The sequence below is a fragment of the Monodelphis domestica genome, chromosome 7 (genome assembly GCF_027887165.1).
Source record: "Monodelphis domestica isolate mMonDom1 chromosome 7, mMonDom1.pri, whole genome shotgun sequence".
In the NCBI taxonomy this organism is placed as follows: Eukaryota; Metazoa; Chordata; class Mammalia; order Didelphimorphia; family Didelphidae; genus Monodelphis; species Monodelphis domestica.
This window is the reverse complement of record NC_077233.1, coordinates 247,564,018-247,587,628: the sequence shown is the minus strand read 5'-3', so window position 1 is coordinate 247,587,628 and position 23,611 is coordinate 247,564,018. Positions and strand designations below refer to the sequence as shown.

At 32.4% G+C, this 23,611-nt stretch overlaps 2 protein-coding genes across 7 annotated transcripts in view; one reads left to right on the top strand and one right to left on the bottom strand.

Moving 5' to 3' along the window:
- Positions 1-23,611, top strand: part of IFT74 (intraflagellar transport 74) — a 159,785-nt gene that overhangs the window by 71,986 nt on the left and 64,188 nt on the right. For all 6 annotated transcript variants that reach the window (XM_007498087.3, XM_056806644.1, XM_016423836.2 and 3 more), the window contains 2 exons: positions 19,464-19,602; positions 22,209-22,271. In XM_007498087.3, the coding sequence (XP_007498149.1) occupies positions 19,464-19,602; positions 22,209-22,271 (202 nt within the window). The remainder of the gene's footprint in view (positions 1-19,463; positions 19,603-22,208; positions 22,272-23,611) is intronic.
- On the bottom strand, positions 788-17,522 carry LRRC19 (leucine rich repeat containing 19). The gene is made up of 5 exons (XM_007498084.3): positions 17,391-17,522; positions 8,648-8,734; positions 6,505-7,018; positions 4,151-4,345; positions 788-2,981 (listed from the first exon to the last, which is right to left on the bottom strand). The coding sequence occupies exons 2-5, from the start codon at positions 8,723-8,725 to the stop codon at positions 2,653-2,655; spliced, it is 1,116 nt and encodes a 371-aa protein (XP_007498146.2). The 5' UTR covers positions 8,726-8,734; positions 17,391-17,522; the 3' UTR covers positions 788-2,652.

The following is a 23,611-nucleotide window of genomic DNA, read 5'->3' as shown; positions in this document are numbered from 1 at the left end:
CTAAAGTAACTAGGTATATTTGAATAAGAAATAGTTATTAACAATGGGATTTGCTATTATTCATGATTTTCAACTTATGTGAAGGGTCTTAGAATGTATTGGTATCATAAAACAAGGTCCTATTGTATAATAAAATGATTTGATATTTAAATACCAAATTCCAGAAAAATCATAAGTACTTATCAAAATATTTTATCATACAAAATTTCATTTAAAAGGAATAGTTTCTTATCTATTGTAAACATTCCAATTCCTGCTATTCTATTTAATTTATTCATTAATTCAGCAAATATATATCGACTGTCTTCTATGTGTTAAGTAGAATAAAGGATGTAAAATTAGTTTATAAAATGACAGGAATGATTCAATATCATTTATATAATCTTTTAATCCATTTTTAAATTCTTTGATATTATTTATAAATAACATATTTGTACATTTTATAATATGTAACTTTGTAATTACCAGTAACTTAGCTTCAGAATATAATATATTCCGACTAGTTGACATTTAATTAAGAAAAATAGTGATTCCAATTTTAGCAATATGTCTTAAAATGCTACCATAAAACTTTTAAAATGTTTTTTAAAAAAATATCTGGATGAAAGTTTCTTGCATAATTGTTTAAAAACCATAAGCATATTGAAAAGAAATATTTTTCTGACATTGGTTCATGAATTAAAAAAACTTTTCTAAATTGTTTCAACAAATGTGCAAGCAACAATTTTATCTTTAAATTTTCATATGTAAAAGGAATGGTATTATACTAATCCAATAAAAGACAATGCAAAATATGCAAGTTTTAATATTATCTTTTTGCCTTGCCTGTCACTACTATGTTACAAACATTATATGTTTACTGGTTAGCTTGATTGTGACCATTACCATACTAAATCACGTATATCATGGAACAATAGCATGTAGGCTTCAGTCTACCTCTATGGCAATACCAACTTTTCCTTGATACTCAAATCAGTCAGTAACCATATGTTAAGCCCTCACTTACTTGGTGCCGATCCTTAAACTAAGGACTGGAGATTCAGAGGAAGACAAAATCACATCGAAAGGAAGGAAATAAATTTGGATAAGTAGATATATACAAAATATACACATTGTAGATAGGAAATAACTTAGAGAAGAAAGTTCTATTAGTTTGTGGACCAGGTAGGGCTTAATATGATGTTTGAGTTGAGTCTTGAAGGAGCCCAGCTTCCAGGAACTTTTTGTACTATTTAATGGCCCAGTTGGCTCTTTCAATATATGCCATTTAAAATTATAGCTATGCTTTTGATTTAGTTTTGATTTAAAAAATGCATTTTTTAAAACATTTTGGAATTGATGACCTTTAAAATTTTAAAGATGTTCTTTGTTTAGTTAGTCAAATAATGTTTATTTAACAACAATAGAAGATTGCTAAATTAGTTGGAAGAATATGTTCTTATTCTCTGAATACTCTTTAAATTATTTTCAGCAATATATGATAACAATATGACCTAATAGCATATGACTTCCACTAACATATATTCATGTTTTATTATAAACATCCTTAAAATTTTTAAAAATATATAAATGTCCTTATAAATGACAAATATCTTACCCAATTATCATTGAATATATGTACCTATCTCTAATAACTTTTTTTCTTGGTGCAGATTTTTAAGTTTACAATTACTCTTTTGCAGATTGCTGTCAAATTAAATAATTCTTACTGGCACAATAAAGTCTATATTTCATAGTATTTTCTTTTACTTTTTCATTTGTATAAGGTAAAGAATTATAGTATATTTTGCTACATATCTCTCATAGCCATCTACAACAATGAATTGTATTTTATGATTGCAAACAGTTGATTGAAAGTGATGAAATGAGATAAATAAAATTTGTGTATCTGTGTATTTCACTTTAGTCTCTAGATAGTATGTCAGTGTAGTCATGACTGTTCCACATTATTAAAATCAATGACCACTAATTTTGTGATTGCTCCAGGATAAGGTACACGTAAATCACTGCTTAAATTATCATGGTAGTTAGGGAAAATCCATTGAACAGTAGAAAGCATTCAGTTATATTTTCTAAGTGATGTTAAATTTAAAAACATAATTTATTTCAATTACCACCATTTTCAAGTACCAGCACTTTTTTACATGGTATAGTGGAAACAGTGCTGAATTTGAAGTGAGAGGACCTGGGTTTTAAATCTCAGCTCTACAACCTGTATGATGTTAGGCCATGATAAGTCACTTAAGTTCTCTAGGACTCATGTCCTCTTGGGAAAAATGAGATGGTTGTATAGATGCCTTATCCAACTCCAGACTTATGATCTGCTATAAACAGAGAAAACCAGAGCATTAAAGAGTACATGTTAATGAGTCAACATCTAATAGTCAAGTCATTGACAGGTTATTAGCTTGAGAGCTTCATATTAAGAGTACTACTTTGCCATTTATTACTGGGTTTGTCTGCTTCTTAAAAACTGTTTTAAACATTGCATAATGGCCATTGAGTGTATGTGAGTGATGAGAGTATGTGTGTATTGTAACAAATATGTGAAGATTTAGCTGTGGTTTCATATTTGATGCACAATAAAATCTCTGCCTTATTAAACTAAAAAAGATGTCAGTCCATTCACAGAGAATTAAATTTTGAAGAAAATTAATTTTCTTCTCGCATTTCTTGAGTATCTATATATTTGTCTTCAATAAATCCATCTTCATCCACCATGAATGAACTTAATTGATCAAATATCACAATACTATCATCTGGGTTTGTATCTGGTGTTTGTGGGAGAGAATTGGGATAGACAGTAAAATCTCCTTCATATGTATCAGCTTCTTGTTCATCTAGTCGATGATGATTGTAGCTAAAAAAAAAGTTATACCATGTTGGGCATCTGATAGCAATAAAAATCAGCATTGAAGTTACCGTGACCACAACTACAACACCAACAAGGAGGGCCCAGCTTTTACCCGAAGGCTCAGATTCTTAAAGAGAAAGAAAAAGAACTTGTCAAATTGAGGAAAATGTGGTAAAAAATGAATTACCTAAATAATTTCTTGATTCATTCATTTTAAAAACTAATTTGCCACCTACCTTTCATGAGATACAAACTTAGTCAATTATAAGCTTTTTGAAAATAAGGCACTTAAATGATAACATGTACTAAGTTTTTTTTTTCAAAATAACGAAATTGCTATACTGTAGCCATCTTTGCAGAATTTTTGCCTGTTGACTATACCATTTTTAATTTTATGAGTCAGAATGTTGAAAATTGATGTACCTCATATATTTGTGTATTTATTGCCCTGAACTTTTTGAGTACAATAGCTAATTAAAATGTAAATAGATTTTACATTATACAAAAATCACAGTTTTATTGGAAATATTTGTTTTCCAGAATTTGATTTTTCAGTATCTCCTCCAAAAAAATATAGCACAAAGACATTTTGAAAATCAAATGACAGATGTTAATTGGACAGAAGATGAACTCATCAATGGTTCAGACAAAATGTTGGTGGATGTTAGGCTTCTTCAGGGAAAATAGGAATGCAGAGAATCATAAAGACTTTTTCTTATTCAAATCTGTTTTTCCTATGACCTCTCATCCTGTCCTGCAGGTAGTCTATAGTCACTGGTAACAGTGTTTGATGAATTGAACTGACAGTGAGAAAAATGTAGCTAGAGAACAGAAGAGCCAGGGATACCAGCATGGAAAGTTGTGGGTTGAACACAAGGGTTGCATCAGAGTATCTGCCTAATTAATGTTTATTAATCCACAGATTTTGAATATTTGTTTAAAAAAAATTTAACCTTCTTACCTGAGAAGACTCTTTGTCAAATTGCTTTTTTCTTAAAACTTAAATACATTGTTTATAATCCAATTCAATCAGTAAGCATTTGAAAGCAAATGGCAACACCATATAAATATGATATTTAGGAAACAAAAAAGATCCATATTCTCAAGGAGTTTGCAGTCTACTTAGGTTTTGCAACATGTATAAAATGTATGTAGACTTAGAAATTTTTTCTTCATATAAAAATATTTGAAAAATAATGATGAAATTTTTCTTATGTGGTATAATTGGATATAGTAAGAAAAGTGAAAATTTAAATTTCTGTATAAAAATTTAAATTAAAAAATCTAGTACATTACCTGCATTTTTTGTTTTATTGTCTGAAGTATCATTAAAATAAAGAAAAAATGTTGGATTAGCAGAAGACTTGAAGTTAATATTAGAAAATTGAGTTAAGAGTGATTTTGAATGGCATCCATTCTTGTAAGATGCTACTTTGATGCTGTAGTTCTTTAGGGCATCTGGAGAGCTACACATTGTGATATTCTCATTTTCTGTTGAGGAGAGAAAATACGTTATAAGATAATATTGATAAGATTTATTAATAGCAATTTATATCAACATGTAGTTCCTTTCATCTTATTATTTCAACTCATTTTTCTTATTTTTAATGTTCTTTATCTAGAGATAATAAATATAAAAATATTACTTTTTAAAAGGGATTTTGATATTCACTTAAATTTGCTTTAATTAAAGGGGAAGTAATTAATTGATTTTAGTTTATGTTGAAGTCATACAGTGATAGAAGGTTAGAACTAGAAGGAACCTGGCTTATCTTTTCTACCTCTTCATGTTATTCATGAAAATAAATCTCATGTTAGTTAAATTTTTGTCTAAATTCACAAAGCTGTTTGGAGACAGACTTGAGACCAGAGCCTAAGTCTCTGACTTCTACTATAGTATTCCTTCTTCCATACTATATTGTCTTTTGGGTAGGGGGAGTAGGGATGAGAGCTTTGAAAAAATTTCCCTTTAATATTGTAGTTCAGTGCTTTCTCTGTAACTTAAAAGTCTTGGAGAGTGTAACTGGGGCACTGAGAAGTGAAATTGACTTCCCCAGGGTCACATGGCTATTGTATGTCAGCAAAAGCTCTTGAACTTAGGATTTTCTTACTCTAAATCAGCCCTCTATCCAGGCTTCTTGCTTTTATTTATTTTTATTACTTTTATTATAATTTTCATTGAAATAAAGAATTTTTTTAAGCCTACATAGTTTGTTTAATTGTACTGATAGAATTGCCACAGATATTTAAATTAGCATAAATTGATAATAATATGCATTACTTTGCAAATGTAAGGATAGCCATAACATTTCTCTATAGACTGGGTACTTGAGTAATTTTTAGTCACATGAATAAATAGAATGTTTTATTAATAAAACATTAATTATTAATAAAATATTATATTAATAAAATAATAATAAATACCTGTCTTCTTTATAGTTTGTGCCAGTTAAGGTTCATTCAGACTAGTGATAGTGTCATATCAACTAAATTTATCACCAGAGAATATATTCATATATAGAAGATCTCAGGAACATTTTATTTTGCAGATTTTGAAATTTTCCCTATGTGGGTAGTACCCTTAATAGTTTTTGCATTTATAAACTATTTGATCATACTGTAAAGAAAATTTTTTTCATTTTTGTTCACTCTGAAATACACATGCACTTTCAAAAATATTTTCCTTAAAAAGTCTCACTAAGTCAATTGTAAAAGTTACACATTGCTAAGAAAAGGAATTTAATTTTATATACATTTTGGGTTGTATGGAGTAGAAAGTTACACCAGTAATAACTAGGAGATGGTAATATCCCTATAATTATAAAAAGGAAAAAAAAAAGGAATATGGTAGAAAGTTGCCTCATCCAAGGGGATTGGGGTGGGTGGGAGGAGTCCTGAAGGCTTGTTACCTTTTGCATATAAAAATACCTGAAATTGTTCTCTCTCAGCTTGAGAGGTGGAAGGGGAGATAAGAGAGCCAGAGAGAAGGCTGTTGTTTATTTAAGTAGGAATCTCTAGAAGAGGCTGGTCCCAGGAATACTGTAAGCTAAAGTACCAGTAGATGGTAATTAAGAAAAACTGACAGAGTTTCTGACACCAAGAAACTCAAAGGTCTTTAGTTGTATCTGGAGGAGATATATAAAGGAACAAATAAAGATTTGTGAGAAGATACTAAATTACCCATTAAGCATATATTTCATTTAAAATGACATTCACATATCTTTAAACATAAAATCTAATTCTGAGTATGCCTCTTTTAAAATAGTTATATTTTAAATACTTTATCATTAGGCTCTCATGTAAATTGCTTAGTCTACACATATAGTTCAGTCTATAAGGTATCTGTTGTCACTAGCATATCCCACATAGGAAAAGTATTTTAGTAAAACAACCATCTCAAGTGCCATCAAAAATATAATGATATAAATTTCAGTGCAAGTAGCAGCACACAAAATGTGTGTGTGTATTACACATATATGTATATATAGATGTTTTTGGTTGTTGCTTTTCAGAATACTTATTTTCTATTCAAAATATGAACAAATTCGTTGTTTCTACATGGTTTCATTTTATGTATAAGTCTTTACAGGAAGGACAACTTGAAGTGAAGTTTTTGGTTTTTTTAAAATATCTTAATTTTTATAACTTACCTAGCATTACTTTTGAGGTATTCAGCCAGTTCTGTAAATTATGTAGACCACAAGAGCAGTTCCATGGATTTCCATGTAGATTTATTTTTTCCAGTTGAAATTGTCTTGGAACATCAAAGTAATTTATCATGTTATCTTGCAAATTCAAAGCCATAAGACTTTTTAGGGGCATAAAGGTATAAGGATTGATTTGAGAGATTTTGTTTTGACGAAGACACAATTGTTTTAGTTTACCTAATCCTACAAAAGCATTCTGTTCAATTGTATTGATGGAGTTGCTGCTAATACTTAAAATTTCCAGATTGGAAAGACTACCAAAACTTTTATTACGTAGGAAGACAATTTTGTTGTTGTTCAGATTAAGTTCAGTTAGTAAAACATATGCTTGAAGAATACTTATGTCTGTATTATTCAGAGTGATCTGGTTATAACTGAGATCAAGTAGAGTAACATTTTTATTTATATTTTGTGGAACTGAAGTATAGTTCTTTGCAGTGAAGTTTTGACTGCCATCCTAAAAAAGAACAAAAGCATTAACCAGAAAAGGATTATCCGATTATCAGAAGATAATACTCTGATACAATTGCTTTGAAAAGCAGGGAGGAGAAGAAATTGGTTTTGAAGAAGGGGACTTCAATAATTGATCTTTTGGTATTATGGACTTAAACATGACAAACCCTGTTCTAAACTAACCTCCCATAAGATCTGGACATCTTGCATTACTTGCAAACCACAAAAGACAGCTTTGTATTTGTTATACTGATATAACAGGCAGTAAGGTGAATCCTGTGATTTGCTGGATTAACTTGCCCTTCATGTAGCTATATGTACGCCTTCTTCCCTTTCCTGGCCATGTGCCAAGATTCTTGCTGAAATGATAATTCCAAGAAAGCAGAGCACAATAACCTACACCTCCTGAAATTGCTAGAAGTCCAAGGGAGAGAAAAGCCTGAACATAGCTCAAAAGAAATGGATCCATTATGGATCCTTTATCCCATAGGGAAGGTGACACTTTTTGAATGAGTGGTTTTTGACACCACCCTTAACACATACTTTATCATCTCTTCTATATTGGTATAAAAAATCAGAAACAGCTTTTTATGAGTTGTATGTATTAAGGATTACCAAATCATTGGGAGCACCAATCAGGAGTTTCTGTGTCATCTTAGCAAAAGGCTAGAATTCATGTCCAGCCCCAAAAGAGCTCACCTAATTGAGAAACAGGCCAGAGAGGATTCCTCCTATCACCTTCACTACAATTATATATTATAATAGTACTATTATTACCTAATGATTCACCATGAGAAAAGCTTCATAATATGTGGATATGTCCCATTTAAAGGAAATCCTGTGTATGGAAATCCCACTCAATACATAATGAAAACTAGCCTTTTTAATATTCCCAGTAGGAAAATGTATTTTAAAAGGCCCTCTATTAGAATAAAATTCTAATAAAACATAAATGTTAGTTTTTTTCTAAAGCATAATTTTTTTCATAAATAAGGAATTTTAAAAGGCTTCCTCATTCATGAGTTAAATGATGTATATTTGTATATTGGAATTCATTCCATCCATTTCTATTTCCCCCTCTCCTAAGAACCTCATTTCTAGTTTTATGATGGTGGAGAAATATAATATTTGTTGAACTGTTTTTAAATGTATGTTTTTAGGAACCATATCTGCTATAAAGAAAATCAATTCCTAGTTCATAGATTTGATTTTGAATATTTTACTTTTTTAAAAGACTAATATATTGATTAGATAGGTCAATGATAACTTTTAAAACCATTGTTTTGCTTGGTCAAGCTTTTACTATTTATATTCCTACAGAATATTCAGCCAGTTTGACTCCTTTTTCAATGGTTTATTGATGTTTTCAAAACTATATGACTGTCATTTCACAGCAGCTACCTCCCCAGAAGATCCCTGTATTATGACAGAATTATAGTTAAGCCATACAGACTAAAAGTCTGATCATATCTGATAGCATATATACCCATAACTCACCATATTTATACCAAGAGGTGGGAGGTAGACCTCACCAGTCCTCGGGAGTTAAGATTGGTTACACATTAATCAGTTCTTGTGAATTAATTCAAATAAAAATTCCATGAAAAAATTAATATCTCATTTCAAAACTTACCATTTTAAAAGTACAGCTTAGGCCTGTTGCTAATAGTGTGAGTTCCCAAAGCACGATTAAGATGGTTGTGATTTTCATCTTTAGGGCCTAAAAGAAAATAGATTGTTTTTCACATAAAGCTAAGATTTAATATTATAGTATTTTATTTAGTTTTGTTTTCTTAGATTATATTTTAATTTTTTTCTTAAAAGGCATTTAGCATTGATAAAGGAAACTGACTCAATTATTCACCAATCTAATCCTAACAATAATACCACCATTATAGCAAATCATTTTGATGATAAGCTTCTTGTTACTATAGTTCTTGTGAAATATGTTTAGTTGGAGTAATGTAATGACAGGGGCTTTTAAATAGTTGACACATTTATATAGGTGGTTGTATATATTTTTATTTCTTTAGGAAATGTACTTTGTTTATGGGGAAAACATACTGTTTCTCCTTGGGGGGAAAAATCTCATTATTTAATTAATGCAACATGTGGTATAATGGGGGTAAGTGTTCAACAGATTTGAGGGACTATTATTTAAATCCATCCTTTCAGATTATTTTTTTATTTAAAAAAATTTTTAACACTTACCTTCAGTGTTGGAATCAGTACTGTGTATTGGTTCTAAGACAGAAGAGCCATAAGGGCTAGGCAATGGGGGTTAAGTGACTTGCCCAGGGTCACACAGCTAGGAAGTGCCTGAGGCCAGATTTGAACCCAGGACCTCTCATCTCTAGGCCTGGCTTTCAATCCACTGAGCTATCCAGCTGCCTCCTATTCCTTCAGATCCTTAATAATTTCTTCCTATTCTCTACTGTAAAAATAAAATGGCAAGTTGTAAAAACAAAATATTTAGATGGAAAAACTTCCAAAATAGGTTCAAAACTTTTCAGAACTGTTTAACTCACCAATCAGGTTCAAACTGTTTGGATACTTTCAATAGAGGTCTTCTAAGAGTTAAACAATTTATAAAAACCACAATCAATATTCAATAGTGTTTCTCGAGTTGGGAAAGGAAAATGCTAAGCTCATTGAGGTCTTTCCCTCAGACAGAAAGACAAAGATGTTACCTCCTGCAGGCCTGAGAGAGAGTCTCCAAGAGTCTGTGTCTCTGCCAACTGCCAGAGACCAACTCCCAACTGCCGGAGAGAGTAATTGACATAGAAAAAATGGTTATAACTGTCACATCTGAAATTAACACACTCTCTCAGCTCTTCTTCAAACTGCAGTTCTTTTCAAGCCAGCCACTTTACTTCTTATCCCTAAACTAATAAAATAATACTTATTTTCTAATATCCTTACAATTTCCCCCCTTCGAGCATATGGAGAGATAAAAAATCTCTCCATATGCTTGCTATTCTATGTAATTCTAAAGCTATGGCTAACCCTATTATTATTATATTTCCTAAAAATAATCTTAATCTTATGCTTATTTTATCCTATTCTTATTGCTACACTTTATCTATGCTAATCTGTACTAGGGATATAAATAAAAGAAAAAAATTTCAATAAAAAATTAATCAATGAAAACATATTTGTACAAATGCAAGTGCAAAACATACAATTACAGAAATTCAAAATGGGAAATACAAAATTCAAACTTTTGAAAAACTTTTGAAACAATAAAATACAGTTTCAAACTAATTTGTTTTACAAAAAACTAGTCTATCTAAAATAATAACTGCAAAACTCAAGCAAGCTTCATTTTACAAATTCTATTTGAACAATTCAAATGAAACTTTTTACTATGCTAAGACCTTATCCTATCATTAATACAGAAAACCAAAATATTAAAACTCAAAATCAACTTACTATACTAATAAAATCAAAACTTTTAAATAATTTATATATACATCTATATAAATATACAGATCTGTACAATTTCTACACCTATGAACATGTTATGTACAAACTATTTACATGTTGCAGGAGGAAAATACACTTCCCTCCTTAAGATGGTCTAAGAAAAACTTAAAGATTTTCTTTAGAAAGTTATGTATGTTTTCTTGATTTTATTTCCTAGGAACACTTAAAGTCTTCCTGTGAGATAAGATCTTATTATTTTAATGTGTAGAATTACTATTTTCCCAAGGTGATTCATTTATTTCTATGGATACTCATCACCTGGTTATAATGTTGCAGAGTTTATGAGAAATGTGTCCTATATGTGTATGTTATTTTGTAGTGAATACTTCCTACATTTTTAAAGTCATCTACTTTGCTACTGTCTTTTGTCTTTGTGTTATTACACAGTGTTTGTTTGCAACTATAGTGAGTGTGTAGTGTTAGAATGGTGCAAAAATCTTACAGTTCATGTCCATAATCAGTCTGTGTTCCTCTTCTCTGCATTGATTTGTTTTTCAATGTCTTTGTTACAATTCAATTATCCTTTTTGCTGTCATCTATGTTTCTTCTATGTTGTCTTCTCCTTTGTCTTGATCTTGATCTCTGTCTTCATTTCATTCTTCTTTTGATATCTTTTTAACTGCAGTTGTGTTGTCTGAAGTAATCTGTTCTTCTGCTGCTTTTTTCACATCAGAGCAACGCAGCCATGTTTCTTACTCTAGTACACTTAATACTTAAAGGTTTTTTTTTTTTAATGTAAACTGAATCTCCAGGTTTTATTGAATGTAATGTATAATCTAATGGACCCCCTTGAGTAAAATTCCCATTTCTTGTAATTCTCTAACCCTGTTTTGTAACTCTGTGAAGTATTCAGCAAGCGCAAGATCCCCTCCAAGCATAGATACATATGCTGTTTTAAAACTTTTTGCCTGCAATGATGATAGACACCCATCATTCCCACAACTTCCATTTAACCTACTGCTTTGCAATCTTCAGGGAATTTCTGCAACACAGATTTGGCAGCACCTGTGTCCAAGAGACAATCATACACTTGTGTTCCTATTTTTAGGGTTACATGGAGTTCTGTGCTATTTTCTGGAGAATGGACAGGTATCACAGGAGCTAACACACTAGGATCAGGAAAACTCAACACTTGTTCCTGTTCCTCATTCTTTAATTATTCATTTATTTCCCCCTGCACTAATTTCCCATGTTTTTAAAATCTCTTTGTAATTTTCATTAGTTTTTAATTCCATTGCCCATACTTCCTAGTCCATTTTCTGCATATACTATATTTTTAACTGCACAGGCCTTGGCACACCTTCATAATGAAGTTGCACCTTTTTGCATATCAAGTTTTTGGAGATTCCCACCAGCTACTTGGGAATATTTTGGATGAGCTCCTGCTTTGATATATTCTTGCATGGTATTAAGGTATGGTGCTTGTTGTGAATTATGGTGGCATCCAGTATCAAAAGAATTTGGGTAGTTTGGTCTCCCATACTGAAATGCATTATTAAATTCATTATTAAACCCATAATTTCTATTTCCATTTTGCATAAATCCATTAAAGCAATTAAATCTATTGCCGTGATTTCCCCTGAAGCTTTGTCCAAAGAATTGTCCCCTAAATCTGCATTCTCATGAGATGACTAGGTCTGTTACAAAGAAAACATCTTGGGGTTCGTCTGCATTGTCTGGGGTTGTAATGATTTCTGGGTTGTCTATAAGTTCTTAGTACAGCTACTGTTTTTTCCTGCACTTGACTGGATTTCAGTTTTTGTTTAAGCTCTCTAAACTTCTTTGGCTAAGATATTAATTATATCATTTTTCTCTTCTGATTGCCTATCTTTCTCATCTTGGAAAACAGTTTGCAGTTCCCCTAATTTCATCAAGACCCATGTCAAATCAATTTGGACAGTTACTCCAAAAATAATTTTGGACCACAGGGCATGCATTTTTTACAAACTGCCTGTGAATGTGATTTAAATTTTTATTTCATCTGTTAATGTATCCAACCCAATCCCATTTTGATGCACAGTCAATAATTCTATCCAGGAAAGTGGAGGGAGTCTCTCCCACTTCCTTCTTTAGGTACTCAGATTTAGATCAGGTTCCTGGGCATCTGGAATTTTGCCTCATAGTTTCAGTTATTGCCTCCCTGGCTGTAGTTAAGTCTCTGTACCTCTAAAAAGAGTTATGTTCTCAACCAGGATCCCAAGTTGGCCTTTCGGCATTCAGGGGTTATTATTAGTGTCCTGTATAATTTGCTGTTTCTCCCTTTTCATTAATAATTCATCCATAAGGATGTCAAAGTCTACATAAGAAGGATTACAAAGCTTAATTAAATGCTTGCACAGCTTTACAACACCCATGGGTTCTTCTTCATGTGATGGAGTATTTTTCTTAAAACTGGCTATATCAGCCTGTGTAAACTTTTTATGGCACATGAGATTCACTACACCACGCTCTGGGGACACTATAGGTACCTCCCTTAAAGGAAACATATGAGCTGTTTTGCTTTCTATTGCTTCAGTTTCCATTTCTAATTTAGTTGGATTTTCTGATTTAGTTGCACTCTCTAATTTAGTTGCTTCATGTTCTTTAGTTTCTGCCATTGGCCCTTTAGCCTTGAGTAATTCCTCATATTGAGTTTGCATTTTATCTAGTTTAGTCTCTAGATCACTTTTTGCAGTAACTTGCTTGATGCTTGCTTTTAAATGTTTAAACACAACTGCCAAAGATTTGATCATCATGTAAAAGCACATGATAAACAATAGCACAGGGACATAAGAGATTAGTTGTAAGAGCATCAATGAGAGTACTGGCATTAGAACGTCATAAACAAGTACATTTTGTACATATTCTGGTACAATAGTGAAAATGAGAGAAGTCATATCTAACACAGAAAATCCCATGGTGATTTTATGTAGCTAATTCACCAGGTTTTCTGAGAGCACAGAGTCTTTGTATCAAGTTGACTGGGAGATGGATTTTGTAGCCACCTAGAGTTCAGCTCTAGCGGCTTCCATAGACCCCCTGCTGAGAACAGTTCCAACTGCCTAAGTTGACAATTGGACCCTTAAAATCAGACAGTTAGGTTCTTTGTCCTATTTAGCTTGCCAAACTGTAAAAATAAATTTGTCGAGTTGCAAAAATAAAATATTTAGGTGGAAAAATTGTTCCAATATAGGTTCAAAACTGTTCAAAAACTGTTTGGATACTTTTGATAAAGGTAATTAAAAGTATCCTCAGTGATGAAGTGAAGCTCAAATATGAACTTCCCTTCAGGGCAGGCGCAAGGACGCTAAAGAGACTTTTATTATAAAAATAAAGTATTTATTGACATATATAAGGATAAATAAAGGATTTCTAATTCTAAGGGATTCTAAATCCACCCAAATAAACTCCCAGATTCCGCAAGGAACCGCTTCTCCTGTGTTTCACAGGCTACACTAATCCTCCCTGATCTGACTAACCCAAATTTATATTATCTAAATAAAAACTACCACTATTATCCTTATAAATCTTAACTTTGCCTTCAAATTATAAAATAGCAAAGGCTAGCTGGTTGAGTCTCAACATGAATCCAATTAGGACTCTGAGTTTGTGAGTCCAAACCAAAGACCAGGTTTTTCTTTGGTCTTCTCAGAGTTAAAGAATGTATAAAACCACAATTGATATTCAATAGTGTTTCCCAAGTTGGGAAAGTAAAACACTGAGCTCCTTCAGATCTTTCCCTCAGACAGAGAGAGAGGCAAAGATGTTACCTCCTGCAGCCCTGAGAGAGAGTCCTTGAATGTGTGTCTCTGCCAACTGCCAGAGACCAACTCCCAACTGCCAGAGAGAGTAATTGACATAGAAAAATGGTTATAACTGTCACATCTGAAATTAAACCACTCTCTCAGCTCTGATTAAAACTCTAATTCTTTCCTCAAGGCAGCCACTTTACTTCTTATCCCTAAACCAATAAAACAATACATATATCATTCATACAAAACTTTCTGGTCCTTTATCATGGTGGTTGTTAAGTTACATATGATCCCAATTGTGGCTCCCCAGAAGTTGAAATCTTTCTTTCTAACTTATTGAAGTATTTTCTCTTTAACCTGGGAGCTCTAGATTTTGACTATGCTATTTCTGGTAGATTTTATTTTTGAGTTTCAGGAAGTGAGTGACTACTGGGTTCTTTCTAATTCCACTTTGCACTTTAGTTTTAATAAGTGTGGGCAGCTTTTTTTTTTTTAAGATTTCTTGAAATATAGTGTCTAAGCTCTAACTAGCTGAGAACAGAACTATATTTCACTCAGTAGAGAAACAGAAGGAAAAGATAAAGTGGGACTGGAGGAAGGATTAGGAGGGATTAATCCTAAGCAAAATAAATTCTAAGGATGTACAAAATATTAATAGCCCTTTTTGAGGTAACAAAGAATGGGAATCTGAGGAGGATAAATTGGAGAATACAACATGGCAAATAAAACTTTGAAAGAAAAAGGAACTTTGATCAGTATAATGACCAACCATAATTCTAGAGGTCTAATGATATAATATGGTACTCACTTCCTCACAGAGGTGGAGGATTCAGAGTCCAGAATGAGACCTATTTTGCCAGGGATATGAAAAAGTAAAAAAAAAAAAATAAAAAGTGTTTTTGTTTGACTGTATTTGCAACAGGAATTTTGTCTTTCATTCTTAAATTAGCAGTGTGGTGAAATGGGAGGGAACAAAGACAGATTTTTTTTATAGATTGAAAATATATGGATATAGTATGTATGCATATATATTTGTGTGAGTATATGTCTATATCTATATTTAAAGAGATCACAGGAAACTTTGGAAAGGCACTTTTAGTTGAGGAAGAAGATCTGAAGCTATATTTTAGGGGATTAGAATTAAGTGAGGGAAAACAAAGTCGAGGCAATAAGTATATGTAGATTTTAGGAGTTTGAGGAAGAAAAGAGACATGGGATGAAAACTTGATGAGGTAATAGGCTCTAGAGAAGGTATTTTAAGGAATAATAGAAATCTTTCTTAATGGGTAGTATCCAAGAGAGCCTATGTAATTTTCAGTCAAATACATTCTAAATTAGTGTAGGGATTCTTGAACTTTTTTGTTTGTCATGGACCCCTCTTGCCCTTTGGCGAATGTTATTCCTTTTAAGAATGATATTTTTAAATATATAAAAACAATACATAGAAAAACAAAGGAAACCAATTATATTTAAAGAGCTTATTTTTTAAAAATCCTCACCTTCCATCTTAGAATCAATATTGTAAATTGATTCCAATGCATAAGAGTTGTATAGGCTAGGCAATGGGACTAAAGTGACTTGCCTTGGGTCACACAGCTAAGAAGTGTCTGAAATCAAATTTGAACTCAGGACCTCCCATTTCTGGGCCTGGCTCTCAATCTGCTCAGCCACCTAGCAGCACTGTTAGCTTTTTTTTTTAAAAGAACCCAACCCAAGACTATGGTCCTAAGGTTAAGAAACCTTAGTGTAAGCTGGTAGCAGAATATTCTTAAATTAGATCTTGACATTATAATACTCAATGATTTTGGCATTAATTGGGGTCTAAAATAATTTGCTACATTTAATGACAATAAAAATTTCCATTTTTGCCCTCCATTACAGTTTTTTCATTTCTATTTAAAAGTTTTTTCCCACCCTTTTATTTTAGTTACCATTTAGAATTTTTTAGGAGCAGCAAGGGAGGGTTTAGAGTAAATACATGTATATATCTAGTTAATATAACTGATAATTACATGTTAATATACATGTGTATGTATCTAGTTAATATAAGACCCAAGGATTTAAAGCTAAGGGACTTTTGAAGAAAGAAATGCACTTGACTCTATGAATCTTCTAATTTTACAGATGAGAAAACTGTGATCCAAAGAAGCAAAGGTTGCATAGGTAGTAAATAGCAAAACCAAGATGTGAGCTCAGGTGTTCTGATTCCAAATCTTATGATCTTAGGTAACTTACAGAAGGTCACAGAGGTAGTTAGTAGTACAGTATTAATAAGAGGCTAAAATTAATCATATGCCAAATTAGAGAGTTGTCTTAATAACCAAATATTATTGACTAAAGATTCAGTGTATCATTAAAAGAAGATTTAATCAAAAGTTTTATTTTATTTTATTTTTTTTAGTGACTATAGTAGAAAATAGGTATCATCTATTTACCTGATCACAAAAGAATGAATCTCACCAAATAGGTCATTGCTAATGTCATAGGTCGTTACTACTATCATGGGATGTTTTGTTTTTATTCTATTTAGTTTGAAATTGCATTTGCATATGTGAACTCAATAATATTGTTCATTTGAAATAATTTTCTTTTCATTACACTAATTCTGTTTCTTTTTACATATCCTGTGCATTACAAAGAGCTGAGTAAGATACAGAAAGCAAAGTTCTTTGCATTCTATTTTCAAATACAAATTCTTTGAATCTTTTAGTTTTATATCTCAATCCACTGAGCCACCTAGGAAGTTATCATTTGATATGTAGCAACAAGTATGTTTTAGTAATTAAAATTAATTTTTTGTTAATACATTTCCTTTACAGAAATTTTAGAAACAATTTAAGTTTTTAAAAATTGGTTTCATATTGGCTAACAGACTTCACAAAATAAAAGCATTTGGATGATTTTTTAAAAGAATTTACAATTTGGTAGAAAAAACAAAACATTGATTTTATAAAAGAAAAGCAATTCTATGTATTAATGTATAATTTTATCAGGAAAATATTCTCTTAACTGTGTTCAAGGTTCGCATTCCTTCTAGTAATAAAAAAGTACAAATATGTTTTTGTCCTGTGGCTAAAACAAAATGCTATAATACGCACTTAAGAGGACAGCATAAAATTATTGTATTTTTTTAAATCTACAGATAGAATAGGTTCTTACCCTTATTTTTCCTTTGGAAACTAGGTGTGTTGAGATCTTGTATTATTCCTTTTTCGCCATTAGAAGTTATGTGTTGTAATAGTATTTCACTTTGTTTTAACCTTTGTACTTCATGATTTAAAAAAAAAAAAAAAAAGAAGAAGAGGCTAGGACGTCGTTAGCAAAAGATTGACTAGAAGCATAGTTTCTCAAGATCATCATAGGCAGTACCCAACATAACAACTAAAGCACTGTGGATCATTTTCATGTTTTTAATGATTAATGAATCATCACTTTGTAAAAGGATAAAAATGACATAACCATAAGAAAAGTCATACTTGGAATATGTAGGTGCCACAGTACTTAAAACAATGGACGTATAATATTTTTGCATCGATGCCAACAGGAAATGTTACCAAGTTTCTCATTTAGTTTCACTTTAGCAAATTGTTCATTTTTATGACAAAGGAATATAGATCATATAAACATATCTTGACATAAGTGGAATTACACTCCTGTTATGAAAGCAAAAAGATGAGCCCTGTGTTTTAATTTCATTTCTACTCTGAATGGTCATCATGTGATGTGACCATTCAGAAGTTATACAGCCTTCCTACACTGCAGTTTTAACCTTCAGTAAAATGAGATTTGAAACTAATTCTCATTTATGTATTGTGAACATCTGAGTGGAGAACTTGGGCAAACAATGACTAGTAGTGAAAGTGCAATGGATTCAGTGCCAGACAGATCCAAAATTTTAAAAATACCAGGTTTTTATGCCTTTGTAGGATAATGGAGGTTCAAGGTTAAAGCTTCTATTTCCTGTAGAACTTATAGTGTCTGGGTCTTTGGCACCTTTCACATTGTAAATGTAGATTTGGGATGAACCTCGGAAGTCATCTCATCCATTTGCCTCATTTTGACAGGTACAGAAATCCAGAGGGTTTAGAGTCTTGCCCAGTATCACATAAGTAGAATGTGGCTGAAGCAGACATTTTAACAAACCAGGCCTTTTGACCCCAAATCCTGTGTTTTCACAGCATGACATTGACTAGTACTCTTTCCTCTCAGTGAATCAAAGCCATACAGCCACCACTTGCTCCCTGTTCAGTATCAGACTAGCCTAAGACCCATGACTGTTCATTTTGGACCAACCTCACTGTCCCACTCTGATCAGTGAGTAGTGAGTGACAGTGCTGCTAGATGGTACCAGTTCCTATTCTTCACACAAAGTCGGATTCCTTTGTGCCAGATCTAGAACCTTTTCTTGACCTAATGCCCAGCAGCAGGCAGGTACTAGCAGGATCTTCATGGCACACTCCTGGCTAGATCCCATTTCTCTGTATCTTCAGAACTCTTTATCTCCCTTTGTCAACATAGACTGGAAAAATACACACATACACACATATACATGTTTTTTATACATAGTTATCTATATACATGTATATGTGTATTCAGAAGTTTAAAGCATTTAAACAATGAAACTGAAAGAAATTTAATATTTTATTTTAATATATTACCTTTTCCCCCTAGTGTTTTATGAAAATCTTTGTGAGATTCCTTGATATAGTTGCTAACTCTTTTTCTAATGAATGAAGAGTATGTCTATTGAAAGCAGTTTGGCAAGGAGTAGAAGAGATGAGATAGGTCAGCTGTTAGAGGTGTACAAATTTTGAGGAAGAAAAAGAAGAGAATTTTTATAGAACTAATTTTTTATTTTTTTAGTGCAGTGAGGTAGCCCAGTAAATAGAGTATTGGGCCTGAAGTCTAGAAGACTTCTTCCTAAGTTCAAATTTGGCCTCAGAACTTAATACCTGTGTGACCTTTGGCAAGTCACTTAACTCCATTTACCCAGTTTCCTCATCTGTAAAATGAACCAGAGAAGGAAATGGTAAATCACTCCATTATCAGCCAAGAAAACACCAAATGGGATCATGCAGCAATAGACATAACAAAACAACTGAACAACAACAGCAAAATGATTTTTAGAATCACAAACATTGACCTGAATATTTTTGTCGATGAAAATTAATTTGCTAAATTTAACTGTTCTATTCAGCATGATAGAAAGAATATATCCTTTTTCTTTTCCAGAAAAGAAAAACAAATTAGGCGAGTAGAAGAGGAAATTGAACAAGAAAAACAAGCAGCAGATGGCATTATTAAAAATATGTCTCCTGAAAAACAAGTCAAGTATATTGAGATGAAAACTACAAATGAAAAATTATTACAGGTAATTCCTTTATTTTTAGGCTAAAAGTTTTTAAACACATTAAATTTATGGTTTCAGTTGTACATTCAGAAGTTGTATAATGTGATTAGCCCTTTGGAACCCCCAGTGTCTTGAAATTCCAAGCCATTCTCCTTCACTTGGATATAAGTGGCAGCAAAAGCCTAGCTCTTGAATGCAAACAGCAATTAAAACAACCAAGATAAGAAAGAAATGCAAGGCTAAGGATTACATTTGACACACAGGGATTGGTTAATTTAAGCACCAAGAGGAAAGGAACAGTTGTAGTATTTCCTCTTCCCTATCCTTTCATGGCAAAAAGAATGGGAGAATTGACAAACAGGAAAATTGAAAAATAAAAAAAAGAAGTAAAAGAATTGTTAAGGCAGTAGTAGTGAACTATTGGTAGTTTGACAACTAAGAAAAAATGTGATGATAAAGACAGAAAATAAAATAGCTCTGCTGTCTAAAGGAACTAGCTACCTATACCATAAAAGTCCCTCAGGGCATTAGTGTGCTCTGCTTAGAGATAGATAGATATTAGATATCTTCTCTCTAGATCAGATTATCCTATGGTGATGCCAGATAACCATGTTTTTCTAGGATTATATTTTACTTTGGTTTTATTCATGGCTACATCTCTCCCTGAATCTCAAAGAGTCTTTCTATTTTTTCTTCCTAATATTCCCTTTGTTCCATCTGATGAATACTATAGGGATACATGGTAATTCTTCTGTTATCATTGTGTGCCCTCATATAAACACAAGAGTACAACAGGACATAAAGGTTTTATATCTATCACCTTTCCCCACAGGGCTCTGTAAGGACCAGAATGTAAGGGGTTAATATAAAAGGTTGGACTAGATTATTTAAGAGTAGGGTAGATAGGAATTTAATCAATTCCAAAATGAATTTCTTTTAGCAATTTATTGATAAAATATAGAGAGAGTGAAAGTAAGAAAATCAGAGAGAGGATAGGGTAAGATATCTAACCTACACACTAAGTATTTTGCTCCAACCCCTGGCTCAACCCAGGCATGGCTAATTAGTCCTTAGCCGGAGGGGCCTCAGCCTTGAGCCAAGGACCTGGAGATGCAGGAAGCCTCTCTCAAGAGGGTAGGCCTCTCCTGAGGCTAGTCCCTTCAGAAAATCCAGGAAAGGAGTCAGCCTTTTTTCACTCACTCCACATGGTAGTTCTAAGGAAAACAGAAGCAGTCCAAGGTCAAGTTAAAGATGAAAGACCTCTTCACAGGAAGTTCTTGGCATTTTTAAAGATCATTCCTGTTAGTCACTTCCTGTGACTTCCTTCCATTTTACATCTACCAATTACAGCTAAAGCTTTGCTTAGGATTGCCCAGGGAGCAGTCAGTTGATTCTGATTCGTCATCACATGCATGAGTCACAGATCTCCCCTACTCAAGTGTAAGTAGGGTATATATATGCTCCTGGTGATTAAATCTAAAAATGGGCAGGGAAGAGTTAATCTCATCTTCACAGCTCTGAAATCATCTACATATCACAACTTTGCAGCCCTTACAGAAAGAAATAGAAATACTTGGCTTTTCCTACTTCTTTCATTTCCTGATCTCTTCTCAAAAGCCTGAAGTATGAAATAAATTTGAACCAGAACCAGGAAATAATTACCCCTCTCATCTATTACTCTGTCAAAAAGGATAAATTCTCAAAGAAGTATGTTTATTTTTCATCTTGGGTAGGGGAATAGAGCTAAATGAGAGCAGAAATGTGGACTCTATATAAGTGCTATGAGTCAATTTCATATGTATTTTTCCCTCCCTTCATAGAGATCAAGAAGATTATGGTTCTGTAGCACTAAGTGTGAGTTATAGGGCAACTAGATAGGACAGGAGTCACGTCACCTATACCTTGAAATAAAGGCATCATAGAAACGTCAAAATACGTCATCATAGAAACGTCAAAATTAAAATAGGTTCTTTTATATAGAGACCTTTTTATGAGGAGTCAGTGCATTCTAACCTTAAGATAATGAATGAATGAAAAATAATTTATTAAGCACTTCAAAGACTAATGTTAAATAATTGTACTTTTTTAAATTTGAAAAGTCATTAGATATACAGGTCTTATAACGCTGCTAAGTGTAAAAATACCTTTAAATTTGGCAGTTTAGCCTGTGTTTTTGCAAAGTGATATTCTTGGTAAAGATTTTTCTATAACAAAATATACAAATTATATTTTACACACACATATTGTACATGTAATTTATGTTATCTTGAATCAACTAAATAGGAAAATAAAATTCTCAAGTTCTAGTTAAAATATATTTTTGATGATTATTAGAGGCAGCATAGTATGATGGGGAAAAAATCTGGATTTGGAGTCCAAAGATCTGAATTCAAATCCTCACTTTGGCACTTGTACCTCTGTGACATTGTGCAATTTCCTCTCTGTGGGCCTCATTATTCTATGAATAAAGTGAGGGGTTTGAATCAGATGACCTCTAGTGTTTCTTAGAACTTCAAATCTCTGATCTTTACTTCACACCAATATTTGTCATTTTGAAATATTACAGAAACAACTTATTTTCATACTTGGGTCACACTAACCCTTGGCATTTTTCCTCTTTAATCTAGGAATTAGATACACTTCAGCAGGAATTAGACTCATTGAATATGAAGAAAGAAGGTCTGGAAACTGTATGTATGGAATAAAAACTTTATTGCTACTGAAATATAGAAGATAATTGGGTCTGGTCAAATTGTGAACTAAATTATTAGGCTAACGGGACACTTAATAGGCCTTTACATTCCTAGTGCAGAAAGTTACAAATTGATAAGTCAGTGATTTGAAATAGTTCTGCAATTTTAATTTTGGTTCAAGATCATAAACATTTCCAGTTTGAGAAGAAAAAAAGAAGGTTCCTTCCTTGCACCACCATTATATTATTTCAAGGAAAGTGAATGTTACTTAATTATGATCCTGTGGATTTTTCTTCTCCTGCTCCCATCTTAGCCTCTGTGATCATATTCAACATCTGTCTGCTTCTCCCCACTTTTTGTTGTAGACAGGCAAATGGCAGATATGGTATAGTTAGGTGTTTTTTAATTTGGCAGAACTGTCATCAAGCTTCTAGCTTGAATAAATTCTAGTTGAATAGATTCTAGTTGAATAAAATGTCAGAATATCATAAAATGATACCTTATGATCTTATACTATTAAAATAGCTGATTAAATACAGCCTGTTAAAATGATGAGATAAAAGTTCAATACTTTTACTTTACAGAAAAAAATGGAACCTGTGATTTAAGGGTTTTCCCAAAAGAGGAAACTCCCATTATCAGTATAGCTTGGCATCTTCTCTGCAACTTAAGCTCTTAGGGAGTTACCTAGAGCACCAAGAATTACTGATTACTTCACTAACTTATTCTGTAATTCTTCGCCTTAATGCATGCCACTTTTAAATAGTGTCATTCTACTCATAGAAGAATATTTCTCTAATCTGTTCAAGGGGGAAGATATATTTTCCCTCCAAAGGCCCATTCAGTTGAATGGGTGGCTTGAAGAACCAGGCAGACCATTTGTACAGGGTAGGCCAAAATCTCTTGTGAAGCTATGCTGAAAAGGGCTTAAATATGACCATAGGAATTTTTTACTTGCCCTCTATTACGGTGGTATTTTTAAAAACTAGATATTAACAAAATGTTACTTTTTTATTCCTATTTTTGTTTAACATTGTGACATATAAAATATTCCCATAAAAATATAAGTTGTAGTGGTCTCCATATCAAACTCAAATAGAAACAGAGCCTTAAATAAGGATTCCTGCTGTTATATTTTAATATGGTTTGAACTGCATGTGGGAGTTTTGTGAGCCACGATGGGGCCTGCATGTTTGATACTTTTTCTCTTCCTACTATATTTTAAAATCCATTAGAACATGAGTTTTTTGAGAATAGAATTATTCTACTCTTTGGATTTCTATCTTTAGCATTTTAGCATAATGCCTAGCACATATGTAGGTACTGTATAAATGTTT

Bases quoted from the DNA above. Each gene is read 5' to 3' on its own strand.
- LRRC19 (XM_007498084.3), bottom strand. From the start codon at position 8,725: ATGAAAATCACAACCATCTTAATCGTGCTTTGGGAACTCACACTATTA. The intron at 4,346-6,504 runs GTAAGTTATAAA...TCTCCTCAACAG, and splicing joins TACCTCAAAAGTAATGCTAG to AAAATGAGAATATCACAATG. The intron at 2,982-4,150 runs GTAATGTACTAG...TTTCTCTTTAAG, and splicing joins CAATAAAACAAAAAATGCAG to AATCTGAGCCTTCGGGTAAA.